This window comes from Cygnus olor, chromosome 2 (assembly GCF_009769625.2).
Source record: "Cygnus olor isolate bCygOlo1 chromosome 2, bCygOlo1.pri.v2, whole genome shotgun sequence".
Taxonomy (NCBI): Eukaryota; Metazoa; Chordata; class Aves; order Anseriformes; family Anatidae; genus Cygnus; species Cygnus olor.
Genome location: NC_049170.1, coordinates 136,532,559 through 136,554,582, shown reverse-complemented (window position 1 = coordinate 136,554,582; position 22,024 = coordinate 136,532,559). Strand labels below are relative to the sequence as shown.

Here is a 22,024-nt window from a genome sequence, read left to right as displayed (position 1 = left end):
CTGTGCTAACTTACCGCTATCTGCCTCTTGTCGGTCTCACCTCTTTTGTGGTGGAGATCTGAAGGTAAATTAAGGAAAAACACTTGTGCACGAAGTCACTTTCTCCAGCCATGAGCAGCTACTATAAACTAGTACTATTCTAACACAAGGATACATGTCAAGTATTCCAGAATTGTGACATCCCAAATATATTCATAATAGGAATCCATGGCATCATGACTGAAAGAAAACAGGTTGGATTAGTAAACCACATTTCCATATGGACATTACATACGTAACTGTCTGTAATAGAAGCTTTACGGTGATAATTACCTGTTTTGTTCCTGCAGTGCCTTGAATGCAGTTTTATAGTCTACTTCTCTGAGGAACTGGCATAAAATAGCTACCTGTAAGGAAAGGCTCAGAGGTGACTTCACAGCCTTATTCCCCCACAAATGGAAATCTGCCCCACCCAGCTTCTAGACCTAACCAAGAGCTCCTTCCCACACCAAGCATCTCCTAAGCACCTAAACTTCAGGGGCCTACATAGCTCCTTCTGAAATAACAACACTAATACCTAAAAGGAGGAAAAAAGACAGTTGCTTAGTCAAAGTTGAAGGGATGCACCTGGCTTCCAGGGTTCTAAATGTATTTACTAGGCTCTGCTATAGGAGCTATTAGAACTTCGTTACTTCCTGGAGAACAAACAACCCCACTGAACAACAATTGCCACGACGTGTGGTTATCTTGTAGAACAAGGTCACCTCTGCAAAAAATAAAAATCCATAACCTAAGATATAAATGGGACAAAACCCCCCTCAGACTATTTATACTTCTGCAACATTTCCAAGCACGTATTTAGTTGTCTGTTAATTTGGGTCCCTTTAGTGCCTTAGAAGCAACAGTGACGAAAGATTTTAATGCAGATTGCATTTGCAAAGGAAGTCAGATGCAGTTTTACTTGTAATAAGTCCGCCCCCCCATCTTCTGAAGTCAAAAATACTGATAGATGCATTTTACTGAATACCACGTTTCAGCTCTTACCTGGGTGTGACAGTTGAGTAATGAACAACACTTTATCATTCTTTTTATCACCTACAGAATGGTTAAAAAAAAGTTTTAAAATGTTAGTGTAGGAACACAGCAACAAATCTATCTATATCTATATTTTAACTAAAAGAGACCAGCAAAATAACCATCTACATTCTTCTAAACCCCTTCCTTGTCCTTGGGCTTTGTGCACACTCCACTGACCACCTGAGCCTTCGTGACGCAGGAGAGTTCACACAGGTATGATGTGTGCCACAGAACAAAGCACAGCGTTTCTGGCCAAGAAGCAGGGCTGCAGCCTACTAAAAACCTTCGCCTTTAATCCTCCCGCCCACAGGAACAGCCTGACTGGCACTGGGGCAGCAGCTCTCACACCGAGCCGAGCACATGCTGAGGAGCAGCAGCGCTGATGTCTGACAGCAGAGCGGTCCCAGCCAGGACTTCAGGACCACTGCAACCTGCTGCAAGGCTTAGGCGGGGCTGTGACTGGTCAGAATTAACAGGGGAAGAAACAGCAGTCTGAAACGCTCACTTCCCATGTGAACAGAAACACAAGGAGAAGCAATGGGATAGGGCATGAAAATAGCCACTTCCCCTGGGCGTAGGCTTGTCACTATTATAATGCATTACACACACACATTCCTGTAACTTCTAAGATTTTGTGTCTCACAATTCTGTATCTTCAGAGGATTAGGATGCTGACCGAATCCAAAAGGTTATTTCTGTACATCTAAATCCCATTTCAACACCCCAACTCACCTGGTCTGTGAACACATCGGGTGGTACCATCTTATTAAAGAAGTCTGAGCATATAGCTCCTGCCTGGAGATAATAGTGAAGGGCTGCTGAGTACTGATTTGTTGCTGTAGTGGGGAAAAAAGCCAAACGAGGACTTTAAAGTAACCACTGCAGTTAGTTCTAAGACTCAGATCAGTTGTTTACAGGATTATTCAGACATAGCATCTCAGCTGAATTCCCTTTGGAACACGACCTGCATATCACTGCTTAAAAAGCACTGACACACGAGGAGGTACAACTCATAAGAAACCACACAATCAGGAAAACTAATAACACTGGCAAAGTTCTGACTTCTGAGAATGACTTTTTGCTTTCCAGATGTTTGATCTTAAGTCCATCAGCCTTAGAGTGGAAAAGGAGTTTGCTTCACGGAACTTAGCACACGGGTGGTAGCAAAGTTTACTCGGCGTGAGCTAGAAGGGACCAGCTGAGGCCACCACGTGCATCTCGTGGTTCAGCACTCATTTTAATCCCACTAAGTTCTTTCTTAACCTACGTGAAGACCGCCTTCTGAGGCTCTGCAGTCAGAGCAGTCTGCTTGCTTACATAGCTGCTGAAATACAGACCACAAGCCAAGAGTGCTCCAACCACTGCTCCTTCAGGTAGCAACTTTGGAAACTCCCCATGTAAGCACCCTCCTTCTGGGATGCTGCTCCACTTCATACAAGTGGTGAATGATATCGCTTTATAACCTCAAATCACTCTCCCATATTTAAGGGGAGAGCCCAAACCTTACCCCACCTTCAGCAAAAAAAAAAGTCTTCTAGACAAATCCTCTCCTTTTAAATCAACAGGCTAGAATTTCTGCACTGCTGCTTGCTGCACAACACAGCTGTGCTTCCAGCCCAAAAAGAGAAACATGCACCTTGCCTCCTGCAATAGCCCAGAGCATCAGCAAATGGGGTATGTGCTTTGCCTCTGCCGTCTGCTTTGTTGCCAGAAAAGAATAATCTGGCTTCAACGCTAAATTCCACTAGAATAGAGACTACAGAAAATTTAAGCACAAGAAATGCCCACCTACTTTTGAGGATGACTATGACAACATCCTCCTCTAGCACACACATCAGGTAGCACCACGCTTGTCTGGCTGGCTTCTCAAAGTTCATTCTTCAGCAACTATCCCTCTCCACTCTCTTTACTTACACTATAAAGTAAGCCTCAGAGGCTGACACTAGACCGGGGACTACGCTAACAAAGCACAGTATCAAAAGGCTGCGCAAGGCTTCCCCAGGCAGGTAACGGATTTAAGTGCTCTATGTCCCGGTTCTGCTGGCTGCTCCCAGCTCATAAGCAAGGGTAAGTAGCAGGGAAGTGGCAGGTGAGGACAGAGAGACGGGAAAGAGCTTCCCATCACAACCAACACGAGATCAGGAGTTCACGCTTCCTCTTTTACAAACCCTAGATACTTCCCTATATAAAACACAGAACAATTTTACTTGAGCAGCAGATGAGCAGAGTAAAGCTGATCTCCACACTTAAATGCAAGCGCTATCCACAAAACCTTTATTCACTTAGTAAGAGACTCTCACATTACCGGTTTGCATGATTGTATCACTCAAGAACTGACTACACCCACTAAAAAAATGAAATTAATCACAACTCCTACAGTAAGGTTTCCCTTACCCTAAAATCAAGTCCCCACGACCCACTGAAAGCTCAGTCTGTCAGCTTAGATGACCTCCTAGGTGAATTCACTTACATGACTGCCCCCAAAGATTTTAAAGTCATATCACTTAAGCTTCTCTTCATATAAGGAAATACAAGAAAGGTTATGAAGGTAGGCAAATTTCAAAAGAAAAAATGCCCCTATACACGTGCTTAAAAAACAGATGTTGTTTTCACTTACCAAAATAAATATCTGCCTGGATAATTAACCAGAAGTGGTTGTTTGAGTTGACAGTCAACGCATAGTTGACTAGCTCTTTTACTGTTACAGCCACAGCTTCAAAATCCACTGACTGAAGGCTAAAGGAAAAGAAAAAAAGTACAAAAAAATCTTAAGTGATTGTTTCTTTAAAACCAGTAATCTGAGTTCACATCTAGTTTAAGTCCAAACCGCTTTTTGCATTAAATGTCAAGCAAAAATAACGTCAGTAAAGATCGTGCACCTGAAACCACTATAAATTATCACAGGATCTGCATAAACAGCCACAGACAGCTAGCTCTACAAACTTATGGAACTAGCTTGGAAAGGAAAGCTGCTAATAGCTTGACACATTGCTTGGGCAGCCTTTCCTAAAGGTCACGTGGAATCTCCATTTTTTAAAAACATGTTTTTTTTTTCCCCTCACCCTATAACTAAATTCTGGTAACAGACAGGAAACCATATTCTGCTTGGCTTTCTAATATACATCAAATTATCCATCAGTAACAGAGAAACTATCCCATCAGACCAACCACGGACAGACTAAGCACACTGAACATTACACGCTCTCTCTATTTATGCCCCCAGGTATGACACACACACAGATGCTGAACCGGTGGGGTTCTGGCCCCACAGAGCCTATGAACTCTCTGAACTTCTCCTCTAAACTGGAGAAGCATAGTTCAATCCGGCCAGGACAACCAATACACACCATATGCCACTTAGTATTTTGGTAATTAATCAAACATCTCTAAAAAAAAAAAAAAAGTTACTTTCTAGTAAAATATTATATGGCTCATAGCCATGCAGCTCAGTGAAGCACACAATTGAAAAAAACATCCTGTTTCTTGTGTCTGCATCTCTATCAGTACCATCAAATCAAGAGCAGAAACCTCCACACACTCAGACCAACTCATCTGCAAAAAACAAGGGGTCAGCGATGCCCTTACACGGCAGAAATGACACTAGCACACAGTAACTAATCCACAGTAACTGGAACTAAACCAATTAATCTAAATGTATTTTGAAAACTGTATTTTGAGTTAGTATCATCTTACTTGGGAATAGAGGAAGGCCAGATGGAAATGTACTCTGCTGTAATATCATTCACAATATCTTCCTAAGAGAAGAGAGATAGGAAAAGAAATTACAAAGGGAAATGCTTCAAGAAATCCAAGTGTGATCTTTATATGTACTAACCCGAACATTATGAAGCTTGACAAACAGGGACAATATTGTAGTTAAAACCAACGGTTCCTGTAAGGAAAAGGAAAAATGTGATGGACATTCCCATGAAATTAACAGAAATCCACTTTCTTCGCTAAGCTTTAAAGCTACGTCAGTTGTTCTGACATCATTATTTCCTATTGAAATAGGACAGTATTTTGTTAAGAATCCTGCAGCACAGGAAGACTACGAGAAAATTTCTTTAAGTAGTCTTCAATTATTTCAAACTTTCCTGAATAACTGCCTGAATATAAAATTTACTTAGACTTTGTACACTTCTCCCCTCCTACTGGCTAACCTTAAACTTAAGCTAGGCTTATTGCACCTTTCCGTGCATTTACACACACACTAAACAATTTCCCTTTCTTTTACTTCTGCTGCATAATTTTGATGCAAGTAGCAGCTTCTTCCTCCCCTCCAAAAGAAATGCTTTCCCAAGACGTCCAACCTTCATGAGAACCGGAATAAAATAAACTCTTCCTGTTAACTGATCTCTACTGTCAGAATTCAGGATCATGTTGTTCAACATCAAGCTAATCAACACTGCTGTATGACAGGTGTAATACATTTAGTTCTTCAGCCATATAAGAACATCTATATAGCTATTGCATTTTCTGGACTTTTCCTGTTAAATTCCAGAGAGGTGTTACACCAGAAGGAAGTTCTGACAGTAAACACATCCCCAAGTCAGCTCTAACTTACCCGAAGCTTTTTGATGAAGGACAGCAATTCACTCCTAAATCAGGGACACAAAGATCCGTGTAAGTAATCAACTGCAACTGACAGCATATACAAACTTAATTCACTGGAAATAACAGTCAGTAAAGGAAATTCTTCATCTGCCAAAACAGCCCTTCAGCTCTAAGCTTACAAATGCTGAGTGTACAAATGAAAAAGTTCAGTCAGGTCATTCGCTTTTAATACAGTCACTGAAAAGTTTGACTTTTATAATTAAGAAAAGGTTAAAATAGTAGATGTGTCTTGTTTATCAAGCTACAAAAGGCACGAAAATCATTTTGTATCGAGTCGGACGTTGAACTGTACTGTAATTCTCCAAGCTAGGACTGCAACAGTGACCTACGAGCTTACAGAATAGGGTGCACAATGATCATTTGTAACGCACATAGACTTCCTTGTCATGCCACATCAGAAATTGTCACCATAAGCAAGGCAGACAAGTACAGCCTGTTTGGAAAAGGTTTTGCTGATTCTTTTCCACAATAAAAACAGGGGCGCTGCTCTTCAGTCTGAATTACAGTGGTCAGAAGAGGTTCAGGATCCTAAAGTACACCTGTAGGGCTTCCTTTTTCTTGCCAGAGTGTACGATTAAAACATAAAGCAAGCGTGTACCCTCTTCCACCCATCCCACATCAATGTAAGCAAAAGCAGCTGGCCTTTAGATGCACATGAACCCGATTTGGTCAAGAAAGGCAAAGGAACAGCCCATACTTTTGACAGGGGAGCCTTTTCCAAGTTTTTAATACGGAGAGCTATTCCATATAACCATACATTTCAGAGTTTATCATAACAGGCATCTTATAGTCAGTCTCGGACTCAAGGAGAGGCTAAATATACTGTTTGGACAAATCAGAGTTCTAAACCCATCATCGGTTACCACTAAGGCAAGCAGAGATTAGGTTACTAACAGGGAAATCGACACAGCTCTTCAGCTGCTGCCACCACTATGATAGAGGAATACAGTCAGCTCTTGACTGGAATTTGGGGTTAAGTATACAAATCAAACAATCTTAAAAGTAAGTTAAGAAAAGGTACCTGTACATAATGCCTAGCGTAGACTCCCTGTGTTTTATCAAACTCACTCTGCCATCGTTCCCCCGTTTGTGCTGGTTGGATACACTGCAGATTTGTACAACCACTTCCCAGAGGTCTTTAGCTGTCCGTCTGCTTTCTTTGGGACCTGGGAGTTCTTTGCACGTAGCAGCCAGCAACTGTCCCAGCTGTGCAACACAAAAGAAATACAGTAAGCAGAGTTTCTCTGAGTATTGACTGGAGCAAAGGGATTATCGGTATTTAAGACGGCTAAGCAGACAATTTTAAGCTCCAAAACTACATAGCAACGTAACTAAACTTTGCAGCAGAGGACCTTGACCTGTAATCTGGAAGACAAGAATTAAACAAAACGTTCTTCCCTTTACTACTTCCCTTATGGTGTATTTCATTATGACAAGCAGAATGTAAAGCTTGTTTTCAGGAGCTTAATCAAATATATAGAGATATATTTTCAGGTTGTATATAATATAGTTTTACAAAGACTAGATCCCTCAAATACCCATAACTGTCATATAACAATTAATCTGAACTAAAAGTCAAATAAAGTTGTGCTGGCACCCTCTGCTACACAGAGAAACCTAAGGGTCAAAATGGAATTTATAGGAAGCACCGCAGGTAACCAGAGCAGGCCAAAAATGTGTCCTGTAATACTATCAGCATTCAGCTTTATTGCCTGACTGACGTAAAAACACTACTATAAAACCATTCTGAAAGTCAGGTTTCAAGAACAGCAGTGCTTGAAAGTCCACAGAAATTAAACACTGGTATCATGTTCAAAAATGGAACCATTACAGTGCATTTGGTGTCTTTGGAACAGAAAGACAACCAGACACGAAGCCTGATATCTTTACACTTCTCGTATCTCCCACATAAACCTAGGCTGAATCCCAGCTGAGAGGCGAGTCCTTCCCAGAAGTGCTACTATAGGGTTTCAGCAGCCAGCTCGGGGCTTGTTACCACACGTGCCTGATGCTCAGGGACCCAACCTCAGCTGGCAGATGACAAGGGCTACAATGCAGTTCGGTTCATCTGTTCTGCAGGACAGCCCGCGAGTCTTTTGCCAGCTGTCAAACACATTTGTTGTTTAGCCTTGCTCTGTCTTCTTTACCAGACTTTACTCATTGTAGCAATAAAATTGTGACACTTGTGGCAGAAATGTACCTGCTTTTACAAGTACAAGAGACCTCAACAAGAAAAAGTCAGTTACAGTCCGACAAGGCCCTGAGACTGAGCAGCTGTTACCTTTACGTAAGGATTAGTTTGAACCAGAGGTAACGGAACTTGCATGGTCAAATACTCATTTTCACGCCAGTTTAACAAGAAGGCAACACATTCTTCAGCTATAACTTGCCGAAGAGGAATATCTGGAAGGAAATAGTTTTTTTTTTTTTAATTTTTTTATTTTTGAGGAAAACAGCATTATATGAAATCAAGCAAAATCAATTCCCTTTGATTAACCATTTCTGTTTTGTATGTCCCATCACAGAAAAAATGATGCTTAGCCCTATAAGAGACTTCACCTCTGAAAATGAGAAGCAACACCTGCTTCCTCCAACAGCAACAATACTACACAGCTCCCTCAGTCTGAAACCACGTGGACTACTTCAATAACTAATTAAACTTTTCAGATAAAATGCAGACATGTTTATCCTGTTCAAACCCTTTAAGTGGCACTAAGCAGAAATTGTCAATGTTTAGCAGTATGTAAGCACCAAGATGTCACTGTTCTCATTTCCAACTTCTAAAAGCTAAATGAACTTCTAAAGACTCACCAAATAACAACATCACACTTCACCACTGTTTTTCCAACATACTATATCGGAAAATATACTACATATTATATGGTATATAAATATATACTGAAACGGTTTATCTGAATACAAAGTTACCGCTTTCTCCTTCTCTTTGTGCTTTACGGTGTCTCAGGAAAAACAGCAACATACTCACCAGGTACTCTCATTTCCAAATATCCTCGGACTCTGCTTATAAGATCAGAAGGAGGACGTTCTCCATTAACGCCAGGTCCGGCTTCGTGAGTGTAAATGTCTAAGAGCAGCATTTCGTTCAGCATGACTTGACGGAGTTTTGGAGAAAACTCTGTCACAAGTTCCAAGCAAGCAGCAAAAAGTTGCTTTGCATGGACAAAATCCTGCAATGAAGAGGATACACGTGTGTTAATGGTTCTGAATGGATTCGTGAGGAAAAAGAAGTCTAAGAGCTAAAATCCTGGCCAAAGCAGCCTTTGCATCCATTATTGCTAGCATTCCTTAAGAAACTCACAATAATCACATACATTTCTGAGTCCTTTGGACTCCTATTTAGTTTCATACTTCCCACAGTTTCAAATTTTTCAAACAAAAGAAGTTTAAGCAAAAACATACCAAAAAAGTTAACTACAGGCATATTATATAGACAGTTCGGTTTTACCCTGTAGTTTTAACAAACTATAGTATAGTCAATTACAAGGCAAATAAAAGAGCATTCCAGTAAATTCTTTAAGTAAAACAGCCAAAAGAACATCAATGAAAAAGAAAATCAATGTTGGATTTAGGTGCAACATGATTTAGTATATCCTAAATAAGATTTTGTATAAACTAAATTATCTCCCAGCCCAACTCACCAGAATGCCACTACCCTTGCTCTGGAACTTTGTGAGACAGGGATATTTAATTTTTATATTACACACAGAGCTTGTTACTAGATCTCTATCACCTCCCATTTCTTCAGCCCTTTTTCTCATAAAGGGCTTTCCATATTTTCATTGTTGTTCAAACTAACTCACCAGTAACTTCAGATGGCTTGCTCACCTTGATTGCACTGCAGTGTAATCCCTTCGCCATAAGGATGTAGACCAAGTCCCTAGTCAGGTTATCTTTGATTCCTAAAATAACATTGCCGTAAACATTTGGTACTTCCCACTGAGAGAAAAACATGCAAGACATTTGCACAGAGTTTTAGAATTCACATCTTTGTTTAAGCATTGAAAATAAAACTCAGATGTCAAAAATGCTTAATTTCTAAGTACCAGTTGCAGAAATGTTTACATCTGATCAGCAGTAATGTATAGCTCAGACATAGAGAAATACATTAAAAATTGTTGCCTACCCCACTTTGTTCATATGCACATATGGTCATGGGTTCATTTGTTCATATATGAATACGCAATAATTTGGAAAAAAACCCACAAAGACAAGAAATTCTTACCTAAGAAAAAAGTACTCCCTCTCTTGTTCTCAGCTACAGTTAAACAGCTACATTCCCTGACAGGAATTTAAACTAAAATAACATTGATAACTGGTCAGAGCACTGAAAGCAAAAATGACAGAAATTTACTTTTTCCCAAGGCAAATTTGTGATACAGTCAGTTTTACGTGAAGGTTACACCTTTTTCATTCAAAATATGAGTTTAGATATATATCATTATTATTACACCAAGATTGCGCAGAGAGAAAATTGAAAAAGAAAATATTGAGGATCTTCAGCAAAATGTTTACTGTTCATTGTGATATGACACCTGACCAGTCCTAGAATTAGTCTGTCATATGACGACATGAAATAAATTACCTTATTTGAGACTGTCCAGAATTGGCGTTCTGAAGTCATACCATGCAATTCAATTAAGATCTGGCGAATCCTCCAAGGGTCTACTGACAATATGAGCTGATGTTCAAGCTGGCCAATATTGACACTTGCTGAAGCTAGGAACAACAACAACGAAACAAACGATGTCTCCAGGGCATTCCTTCTTAATGTAGAGCCTTACAATTATTTAGTAGATGACATTTTAAACAACATATGAAGAACAGAAGATACACCAATGCTTTTAAAGGCCTCTTTATTCGTGGTACTGCCCACCAGTCACACAAACTTTAGTGCTGCTGTAAGTCCATAGGCAGGAATACACCCTTCCTGGGAAAAGCTGCTAGTCAGATTCAGTTCAAACCAACTGCCACACCTCTCTCTCGCTTGGTCTACTAGCGCACACTTATTTTAGCATATACTCATTTGAGATACAAGTGAAGTACAAGCAAAAGAACAAAGCTCTTGAACAAGCAGGACATTCACTGACTAAAAGTGGGAAGTATTTGCTCTAAAAACCATTTACTCTAAACTAGAAAACAGATCTACACCTATTTTCATGCCTGAGGTTACTGTGTAACTGCACAGATATAAATTACTGAAACACTGAATATTACCTGGGATATCATAAAAAGAAGTCACAGGTTTTGTGCACAGGTTGATCCTAGGAGATCTCTTCCGCATTTCATCAATGAGCAGTTTCCGTTCATCATCTTTCAGAAGTTTTATGAACAGATCATGAGATGAAATCATGAAGACAAGCTGAAGATCTTCCAAACCCAAACACAAGTTTCTAAATAAAAAAAGTTAATAATCAGAAGGAGGAAGTTGTTCATTTTTCCAGTTACAGGTTCTCAACAGCACTTATTACACTGCATTACATTGCTTACAAGATGCAAATTCAGGGTATCAAAACCAGTACATACTTGAGAAATGATGCCATTTTCCTCTTCAAAGATTCGGAAGCATTTTCCAAGTTTATTGATCTCGAACAAACCTGGGGAAAAGTAAGCAGTAACAACTGAGCCAGAGCTTAGAAATCAGTTTGCTGATTCACAATTACCAATTAGCAGCCCTCTGTCTCAAGGGAGGCAAGACAGTTATCTGATAAATACTGCGCTATCAGATGGATCAAAATTGCTTTCTCTCTGTACACAAGAAGCTTTTTCAGACAACTGATCTTCCTTGACACAATCTACTTTTTTTTCAGTTCAGTTCCTGATATTTAGGTGTGCTGACACTGAATGCCACGGTATGAGTCAGTCAAAAGATAATTAAGAACATAAAGACCTTTTGCACGACTTTAAAAATGAACTAAAATTTCGGAGTGCAAAACCATAAGATCCACTAGGATTAACTTCAAAAAATGCATTAGTTTAAATTCAACTATTTAGTTATCTTTAATTGCCAGCTTACATGATTTTTTTTTTTCTTTTTGAGAAATATGCTCAATACGACCGGTTGATGGAACAGCTTTTGCTGGCTCTGTATTTCAGAGTATTATCAGTCACTTTTAGCCACATACTTGAAGAGAACAGCTGCAACTGACGCGCAAAAGACAAGACTCAAATTAAGCAGAAGATGAAACTAACAGCAAAGCAACAAAAGGAGTAAGTTCAGTCTGAGCGACAACTTCCAAAAAGCTTCACTGAGAGCAATAGTTTAAGTCTCACATATCCAGAACATCAGGACAGTTTCATGACTTGCTAGTTTTTACAACAAAGCTGGCAAGAGCGGTCCTCTTTCACAAACACTTTTTTCCAGTATCTCTCTCTGTGTCTTGCAGAATGTTTCTTTGTTCCTCAAGAAGAGATGTTCAGTAATATCACTATATATTTTAATGAGGTCAGGAAACCCAGGGATTTCAAAACCCAGCTGAAGCAGTAAGTCAACAGGGGTTCCTCCCCAACAGATGAACTAGCAACACAGATGCAAGGCTGATTATATATAGTGTATTTGTGCTGCCTGCAAAGAAGTTGAATGAAGTTTGAGAAGTTACCTTACCAAGTATTTTTCTCTGTCTCCGAAACACGAGCATTACTTGCAACAGTCACACAGTTAACTGGGGAAAGAGATACCTCCTTAAATACCATCTCCCCACCTAGTTTCAGGTAGCAATTTCTTACCTCCAGGAGGAAGTCTATTTTCTCTTTGTTGGGTTTCAGGAACAGCAGACAAAACTGAACATCAATTATTTCACCCTGCAATATATCACGGACGGTGTTGCACACGCAAATTTTGAAACAAACTTCATCCAGAGCATCGTTCCTGCATGAACACAAAACCCAAGATCACAGAACTTCTCTGACAAACGCAGTTGGTATCCAGGCAAAGCTCCGCGTGTCAGACCCCAAGACAAGTCTGGAGCACATACCTCTGTCCATGACTGCACTCCAAAAAAAATTTACTTAGGATCTACCTAAGTTCACCCAAGACCTCAGTTTTTTTTGAAAGAAAATTCCCTCCTGGCTTACAGCTCTGTTCCACACACAAGCTTCATTTTCGCTTCAGCCTGAGCACCACTGGGACTCCAGCTAGAGCAGTGTGACCAACACACAGGTACATCTCCTCTTGGTAAGCATTCCCCACACATTGCTGACAGCCAAGACAACTTCAGGCGTATTTACGCATCTCAGGATGCACAAACTGGGCTGGTTCAGCAGTGCACAAAGCTCCTAATCACAGGTAACTACACTGCCAAAGTTCCCAAACAAAGTACACATCTCCTAAAATATCACTGCTTAGTACAGCAGTCTGATTGGCTTTGACTTCAAGTTTTAGAAGACCTCTGTAGAGGCATTTACTTAGTTAAAAATTTAAAAATGGGTGTGTATATACATATAATTTGTTTTTAAAAGATTTCGTATACTTGAAAATCATAACTCGTCTTCTCAACCACATTGAACAGACCATTATTTAGCATCTCACCCTTGTAGAGCATTTTGGAACAGTTCTCTTTGCACGGATTGCCTGAACTGAACAGGTAAACTGAGGGCTAGATTATCTTCAAGGAATATCTTCACCAAGTCCTACAACACAAGCACATTGGAATGAATCATCAATGGATAATTCAATAGTTACAGATAACAGAGTAGATGGAATCATCAGCACATAACAACAAAAAGAGAAGAACTCCACTAGAAGCAGGCTTTAATTAAGCGCAATACCTGATAGTTGCCAGTTTTCAAACAGCTATCGATTTGATTGTAAGGAGTTGCCTGTTGAGATGCATCGTCATCAGATGAGGTAAGAACTCCACAAGCTTGACAGTACCCCGCCAACCGTCCTTCATCTATGGTATAATGAAGCGACGATGAACCAATCTGAAAAGTAACAGTCGATTCGATCTGAGTGATCAAGTATTATGAAACACGAGCTTAATTCTGAAGCACAAATGGAGACTCTCAGTTTCTCCTAACAACAAAACAGCCGAAGAACGTGCGTGTACACACTTATGCTTTTGTCCTTTTTGCAGCTTACACCATGCTTTGTCTTTTTAAATGAAAATTTGGGTTTTGCAGTTTCAGAAATATAAATGTGAAGCAAAATGAAAAAGGAAGCGTATCTTAACTGTAAGTGAAAACATTATCTTTTGTAAAAGGTCAGAACAGACAGATCTAATTTCCAACAGAACACTGGATAAACATGAATAGGAAATGCTGTATGATTACCTTCCTCAAAAACACAACAGCGCTATCAGAATAGCACAGCGGGCATGGATTGTACTGCTTAGCCAAGTTAATATTAACACTGGAGATGGCACTCTTGCATCAATACTAGTTGTATAACCAAATATTCAATACACAACAGAATAAAACAATAATACATCACACCGGATCAATATAGTTCTGAACAAGACCCAATGTAAAACAAAGCAACAGAAGTTGTTGCCAAAATGCCATGAAGTTTCTTTAAAAAAAATACGTATACCATAAGCTTTACACTGCTGAAGAAGGAAGCAGTGATTTACTTCCTTTTTCTTTAGGAGAGCTGAACATAAACTATAATAAAACACTCATTACCCTTGCAATCAACTCCCTTGTTTTGAAAAACTTCTCTTTAGCGTTTTCATGGAGAGCTGCATTCGTAGCTCCTTGCTGAAAGTAGATTGCACCCAAGTCATAGCAAACCTGTAAACAGCATTGATATAAGACATGTTATCTTGGAAATTTATATAACATTTCAAGTCAACATTAAGTATTTCAGCTCAGTTTTTACATATATTTAAACTATTCCCAGTTTTATCTGGTGTATTGACACACGCTGTGTATCTTTCCCCACATACTTCAATTGTTTCCTTTGTAACTGTGATCTCAGTAAGTAATTCTGCACAGGCATTAAGAGAATTACAGAATGATTTCCACAGAATAGTAAGAAGAGTGCAATAAGCAGTCCTTGTCACACAACAGTTTACTCCAGACTAGGAAAAAGTGAGGGTTTGTGAGCAATAATATTTACAACGTTGAAAGAAGTTTTAATAGCATAAAAATGAACTCAATAACATTTTACTGCATTGAAGAAAAGAACGCAAAAACTGCAGTATTTTTCTACTGATGTTTTATTTCAAAATATCATGCTACGTTTTGTCTAAAGAAACAGAGGTAAACTGAAAGCTTTAGTCGAGAACATAAAGTACCTGGCACTGTATCTCCTCCGCACTGATTTTCAGTCCAGCTGTGGAACTCTCTGTTTCCCCATTCACCATACCAGGCTCCATGGCTAATAAATCCAGAGTTCTTATCGTGTGGACATAGAGATCTTTATTCAGTTTAAGTGCTCCTTCTAGCACCAGGATGGAATCAGCAGCCTGCTCCTTCAACTGTAACAGTTCAAATGCATTAAAAAGAAAAAAAGAAAAAAGAAAAATCATGGTTTTAAAGCTTAGTTTTGGGTTTAAATTAATACTAGAAATTTAACAGCATAGTAAAGTGATAGCAAACAAAATTTCCTTAATACACTCGTCTGCTCCTGTATTTCTTGTACAATAACGAAATTTCAGGTACTTGGAGCAACAGGATCAGACCCTGACTTCCAACAGAAACAAAACATTTTTCTCCCAGTTTCACCTATGGCTGTTTATCCACGTCTGGAGCATTAAGTTATCCAACAGTTGAATTGTAAATTCTCAGCTATTATTTCACAGCTGAACTAAAAGCAGCTTCTCCTTGAATAGCAAGATTTTTCCAGAATTTATGATGAATTGGTGAAACAGTTAAACATCATTTACATTCACTTATTTGAAAAAAAATAAAAAAAGAAAAAGTATAAATGCAAAGCCTTTAACTTATTCTAAGTACAAGAGTAGGGAAAGGAGCTAGGCTACTTCTGAAATAGAGGGTTTATTTTTCCTCTTTCTTGCTTGTCTCAAAGGAAAACACTTTAAGCACACCTAGCATTCTGTTGAAAGCAACATACCGAAAATGCACCTCCTAAATCCTCTTAAAAAAAAGGTAAGCATTATATTTTGCTGCCATATGATTTTACACCTCAAGCACAGTATGGTCTTACTAACCACACACTGATTTTGTAGAGGCTTGCTTCATTCATATGGCTCCAGGGATGGACTGATGAAAGAACACTTCAATCTCACAAAACAAATTCCGTACTAAATCCGCTACAACACTGTCCAAAACACAGCAAAACTTCTGAAAATGCTAGAAGTGCCTAATATAATATAAATGTACCAAATCCAACAAAATTGTGATGCAATTGTTTATCTTCTGTCCATTCATATTTACATGTAGATTCAAGCAAAAATTAGAGGTGGAAAAAATCTCACCACTTTCAAAATATTTTCAGTTAGTTCCTTTTCTTGCTGCATCTGGTTCATCCTGAAAAAACAGAGATGTGGTCAACACCTTAATTATAAAGCAGGCCATCCTATTATTTTACTTCATGCTCTAGACCACAACAATTAATTCCAAAAAAGTTTTGCTTAAGTATGTTTTTAACATCATTATGCTGGGCCATCAAACATTCTTAGCTATCTCTCTGAAATACAAGATTATGTAATTAAAAGATATAATGAAGAGTTTAAGATAAGAATATGATCTAATAAAATGAAAGTTTCAGTTTTCATTTCCTTGTGTATTTGTTTGTTGTTTTCTTTTTAAATCAGATTGTTAATATTAGCAAAATCATCATGAAGCAATCAGCTTCAACAGCCTCAAGTCTCTTGAAGCTTCACTGCTAAAATCTTCACAAGCATACGTGAGGGGCAGGAGCAGGGTTTGCATGATTATGTAAAAATTAGAAGTATTTTTAAACTGTTTCCCCATATAGAATCTTCTGATTCAGGATCAGACCCAGATACAGATAGGACAGTACAGGATTTCTAGTAGAAATACTAGTAAGGTTTCTAATCAACACTTGTCAGACTCTCTCATACAAGCCAGAATATTATACATCTAATACTAGAGTACAAAATTAACATAAAACACTTGAAAATTACCAATGAGATACTCTCAACTTTATCTGAGAAATGCATAATACAAGAGTCAAATCTAAGGACGGGTTGTAACTAAAGCCACGCAATTTGTGGAATGAAAACTCAATACTGACTTTAGATTACAAAGAATTGTCTAATCATCAAAAATATTTCGTTATTTCTCAGGTTATCTATAATGTTGTGAACAGTTAGAACAGCATTAATCAAGCCTGTGTAAGCTAAAACAGGATGCAAAAAATATATTGTGTTTAAACTAGAGAATAAGCTTTTTGCACAGAGAAATTGCCATCTCCCTTTCTTCTACTATTTTTCATGCCACTACAAAGTCACAGATCATAACACAATAAAAAAGTAGAACCACAGACATACAGATATACTGAGCATGCATGACAGGAAAATAAGAATATACTTGAAATAAATTTAAGTTTTCCATGTTATGGCTAACCATTTTAAGCAATTGTATATTAAGATGATTTAATTCAATTACAGATTCTATTTCTGATTACAAAATACACAAAGTTCAAATGAATCATGCTGGTAACTTACACGTTCAGTTGAGGTGGACCAGGTTTCACTTGCTTCACAGGAAAACTACTCTTAACAATGGTCCTTATTGCCCTACAGGGGGGAGAAAATTAGGCAAAGAACGGCATTAGCTTCAGAAGTGTAATAAGATGACATGCCTCTTAAAAATATCAGATTATTATTTCAGATACTTTAAACCATTACACTACACCCTCTACTTAAGAGCACATCTACTATTTCAGAAATGTTCTTAAGCCCACAAAAAGCTAAACAGCAATAACATTTTTATTTTTACCTTCCTGAGATGACACTTCAAACTACTCCCTTGACCATTTTGTTAGGAAACAAACCCAGCTTTAAAATCGCTTTTCAGACTTAGCTCCTCGCTACAAGCCATTTACAGACCACAACACTACTATTACTTTACGATTCTTTCTCATTCTACATACAGGTACACAGAAAGAAGAAAACAGTGTTTACTTCTATCATGATTTTAAGATTATTGCCTTAAAAGTAGTTTACCATCTGTTGTAGAGCAGTATGGCCATCGCAGTGGTTGGGGGTATGCTGGACAGGTCTACATCCACGTGCTTAGTCCCTGGGGGAACCTTGCTGATACACAGAAGCTCATTCAGGAGCATGTTCAACACAGGAACGGATAAGCTGTCAAAAAGAAGAGAATTAGGTACTTCATACAGTAATTCTACTTCTGGAATGTTTAAATAATTTACACTACTACTCGGTACTATATTATTAGTTAACAAAGCATGGCAGCATGGTTAGCACGTCTACTTAGCATAATGAAATGCTCTGTATCAGATGACGTTCTAGATCAGTATGTAAAGCAGCAACCTGTATCAATAACTAAGTCAAGCTTGTAGAAGGTTGTCCTGACAAAGCTATCTACTTCTATGCACACTGCATTAGTCTGCTCAGACACATCCCAAAAATAATTCATTTACAGCAACAGGTCCCAAATAGTGAGAAACTCTTTTCAAATTAGTCCCAGATCATACATCCAGAAGATAAACAATTTTCATTTCCATATTTCCATTTCAAGTGGAACTTCACTCACATAAAGGAGACATTTATCTGTGCTATCATGTCTTAGCTCCCTTTTTGAGACATCATCTGCTACCAAACTACGTTAAGAATAAGAACTGGAATGAGAACACCATAGTTCCACTGTAAGCTGTAGTACATAACACCATACATTAGGTGGGACAGAGCCTTCCCTGATAAAATGGGAAGGCATGCAGGCTGGATTGCATCACTCCAAGCTTTTGAGGTGTAATTTAACACAACTGAAACAATATTGCTAATTTAGACATTGGTTGAAATTAGCAGTGATCTGCTACTGCCAAAGTACCTTGAACCTTTTCACAAAGTTGCATTTTTTGCAACCAGCATTGAAAATAACCAGTTGAAACTACACTTGTAGCAACTAAAGCCAGAATCCTTGGTTAATAAGTTGTAGGTCTTGTGTTCCATTAGACTCCAGGTCTGTGACCACGCTATGATTTTTAAACTAACACACACTGGTTTTTACTAATGGCAGGTCCAGGAATCTTGTTTGCATTGGCAAGAGCAGAACATTATTCAACTGACTATAACAGCGGAAGTTTTAGAAAAAGCTGTGATTCTTTCTCAAACTACCCTGACTAAGCCTCCGGGTATTGCCAGTTAAAAAAAACAAAGAGCATAGTTCTTAACTGAGAACAATCTGAGGCTTCGTGAGCTCAAAGAGCGAGAACTCTTCCTAGCATATAGAGAGATGCTGTATTAGGAATTGAAATGACTTCAGATTATTTCTCAGAAAAACAAAACAATTCTGTACTGAATCCCAGAATTAGTCCAATATCGTCAAACAGGAGGGCTGATTTTTTGATCAGGATTATACCCATATTTTGAAAAGAAGAGGTACTAACTGACAGCGAGTATGCCACAAATAAATGCCAGTGGAAGTTCTTCCCGCAGGAAGGGAAGCAGCCTTAAAAACGCCCTCTCATACACACTCTGACACATCTGCTTTCAAAGCTAAAATATGTATAAAACCCCCTACTGTATACCAGATAGTTCTTTCTGTACAATACTTTCATAACTAACCACAATAAAGGTTTAAGCTTATTCTCTGCAGTTGCGCAGCACCTTGCAAAGGTACTTAAGGACGCAGTAATCCAGCCTCACAACACTCCACTAAGGCAGATAAATATAACAACAGATATTATGGGAAAAAAGGTGAAGAACTTCATAAGTAAAAATCAAGGACATCTCATTCCAAGTCCTTTTACCACTCACAATAGCACACTATTAAAAAAAAAAATATTACGATCTTCATAGATTAAGAAGTACAAATAAAAGTTGGAGAGACAAGCCCCACCACTACTTTGAAGGAAGAGTTTTCAAAATACTTCTGAGATTAGTGAATTTCTCTAACACGTGACAAAGAACATGTAATTTTCAGATTAACTCCAAAGAAATAAGACAGTAAAATACGATTTAAAAACACATCCCCCCCAAAAAAAAAAAACCAAACAAACAGAGTCAACTTAACTTTTATCTAGCAAAGAACTTTCTTCTTTCAAGGTGCTTGCAACTTCAACATACACTGAAGAAGTGGAGAATAAGTCTTGCCCCACTAAGTGTAATTCCATAATGCTTAGCAATGCCAAAGCAAATAGTTCCAGGCCTTGCAAGACCATTCAGTAGCTGAAATTATTGGCAGGAGGAGGAGTTTGTGTATTGCCCATTTCAACCACAGCCAGTTCAGTGATCTAGTTCACAGATATATGGAGCGCTTTACAACTATAAAGCTGGAGCAAGAGCTCCAACTTAATGCATTTCAGAACGGGGAAACTTTAGCTGTTTTTGTCACTCTAGAAAGAGTAACCTAAAACTTGTCTTTACACAGTAGACATCTGGACATCTTAGAACAGCATGCTTGCACGTAAGCACTTTATCTTTAAATTATTAACAGCATCGATCTGCTTACGTCTAACCTGCAGATGAAACAGAATTTGATTTCAGCTGGCAGACCCAAGACTCCTCTTAATCTAAGAAAGTTACTGCCCTAATAGCAAGCAAGAAAAATTTCCATTTGTTAAAATGAAGGAATTAAGCCACAAGTAGATCAGATTGATGGTTGGACTTGGTAGTACTGAAGGTAAATGATTCTATGACTCTAAGTTTAGTAAATTCAGTATGAGGATGTACAGACCATACCTTTTTTCTAATACATCCAAATCCCACTTCAGGTGAGCAGCAACTTTAAGAGCAAGAAGTTTTAAAATGCGATTTCTTTTGTTATCAGGTGGTGGCTGGACTTGGTTCTGTTCATTCACTGATGGTTTGGAAGCTTGTTCCAAGAACTGGACGATCAGCTGTACAGGCGGTGGATCTGCAGAAAACACAACTTCTCTTCAAATTCCACGTAAGCCCAGAAATTCATTTCTTGTTGCAGCCATGATCAGGAATACCTTATCTCCTTATCATTTATATGGACAACATTGTCACCTGACAGGTTCTAATCCCAAGGGGTATTTTGTTTATGCTGAATCAAATCAGATTAACTTCTCTTTATTTAACCTTGAAGTTTATTTGACCACAATAATTGCATTCTTACACTTCCATTTATTTTCCCTATTTTGTAATAATAAAGTTTTAGTACTTGTATCTACAGAAAATAACTGCTGTCCATTTAAATCAGTTAGCTGTTGTAAAAATAAATGCCTGCTTACACTTCTTCTCCGTACTTCAAATGTATTTATAAGCATCTTCTGTTATTTCTGTGTACATTTAGAAGAAAAAAAATGTATGATTCTTAAAAGATATGAAAGCTGCAACATCTCTCCCTTACAATGTGACAGTCTCTCCAGTACCTCTGGGCTTTTATGAAGAACCGAAGACAAATCATTCATCAATAATTTTTATTGGAAAATAGCAGCATAAGATCTCAGCCCAAAAGATATAGCCTGATTGTGCTTAAATCTACTTTTTGTAAAAGCAGTGCTCTCTCTGGTGGGTTTCCTGTCTCCTCCAGCTGTTTGGAGAATTCAGGCTCCAAAAAAAAAAAAACAAAAACCCGATTTCTCTCTCTGATCTTCAAAAGATCAGCTACTATATATATATATATATTAAATATTTTTTATAATAGACCAGTCTATACAGCTTTTTATTCATTCCAGTCCGAAGCAAAGCAACTCCAGCACGGAACCTGTAGGAGGGCTGTAGCTCTTTATGCTAGCAAACCTTAACTGGGGAAACCCGGCTGCAAACCGCACTCATTTTTCCCAACAGCACTTCCCATTAAAAACAAAAACAACAACAACAACAACAACAAAAACCCCTCCTTGTAACATCTCCATAACTTATAAACGCAAAACGAAAACACGGCGAGGACAGGACAGTGAAACCACCAGGTAGGAAAAGGAGGATGAAACAGACGCCAAGCCCCCGTCCCTGTGCCGCCCCCGTCCCTGTGCCGCCCCCCTCCAGCCACGCACCGGGCGAGGGCTTCCGCAGGTGCTGCTCCAGCAGCTGCTCCTCCAGCAGGAACTCGAACCAGGAGGTCTGCGGCGGCGTGCAGGGCCGGCTGGACGTGGCCGCCTCCCGGTCGGCCGCCTCGGCGCTCATGGCGGCGGTGCTGCCCCGCGGCCGGGCCCTGCAACCGGCTGCCTGCCTCCGCCAAAGCTGCTGCGCCTGCAAGATGGCCGCCGGCCGCGGGCAGCGCGGGGCGGGGCGCGGGGTGAGGGCCAGCCCTCTGC

The 22,024-nt window shown here is 39.0% G+C and overlaps 1 protein-coding gene across 1 annotated transcript in view; it reads right to left on the bottom strand.

The window, feature by feature from the left end:
- The window catches only part of INTS8 (integrator complex subunit 8), a 23,558-nt gene extending 1,534 nt beyond the window's left edge, over window positions 1-22,024 (bottom strand). The window contains exons 1-26 of the mRNA XM_040546554.1: window positions 21,764-22,024; window positions 20,484-20,658; window positions 17,784-17,924; window positions 17,283-17,354; window positions 16,068-16,119; window positions 14,925-15,107; window positions 14,311-14,418; window positions 13,456-13,611; window positions 13,217-13,317; window positions 12,415-12,556; window positions 11,215-11,285; window positions 10,906-11,081; window positions 10,274-10,407; window positions 9,517-9,627; window positions 8,657-8,858; window positions 7,952-8,073; window positions 6,692-6,876; window positions 5,621-5,654; window positions 4,892-4,948; window positions 4,750-4,811; window positions 3,674-3,792; window positions 1,789-1,892; window positions 1,024-1,074; window positions 313-386; window positions 155-219; window positions 15-58 (exon numbers count right to left, since the gene is read on the bottom strand). Coding sequence (XP_040402488.1) covers window positions 15-58; window positions 155-219; window positions 313-386; window positions 1,024-1,074; window positions 1,789-1,892; window positions 3,674-3,792; window positions 4,750-4,811; window positions 4,892-4,948; window positions 5,621-5,654; window positions 6,692-6,876; window positions 7,952-8,073; window positions 8,657-8,858; window positions 9,517-9,627; window positions 10,274-10,407; window positions 10,906-11,081; window positions 11,215-11,285; window positions 12,415-12,556; window positions 13,217-13,317; window positions 13,456-13,611; window positions 14,311-14,418; window positions 14,925-15,107; window positions 16,068-16,119; window positions 17,283-17,354; window positions 17,784-17,924; window positions 20,484-20,658; window positions 21,764-21,893 — 2,871 coding nt within the window. The 5' untranslated portion in view covers window positions 21,894-22,024. The remainder of the gene's footprint in view (window positions 1-14; window positions 59-154; window positions 220-312; window positions 387-1,023; window positions 1,075-1,788; window positions 1,893-3,673; window positions 3,793-4,749; window positions 4,812-4,891; window positions 4,949-5,620; window positions 5,655-6,691; window positions 6,877-7,951; window positions 8,074-8,656; window positions 8,859-9,516; window positions 9,628-10,273; window positions 10,408-10,905; window positions 11,082-11,214; window positions 11,286-12,414; window positions 12,557-13,216; window positions 13,318-13,455; window positions 13,612-14,310; window positions 14,419-14,924; window positions 15,108-16,067; window positions 16,120-17,282; window positions 17,355-17,783; window positions 17,925-20,483; window positions 20,659-21,763) is intronic.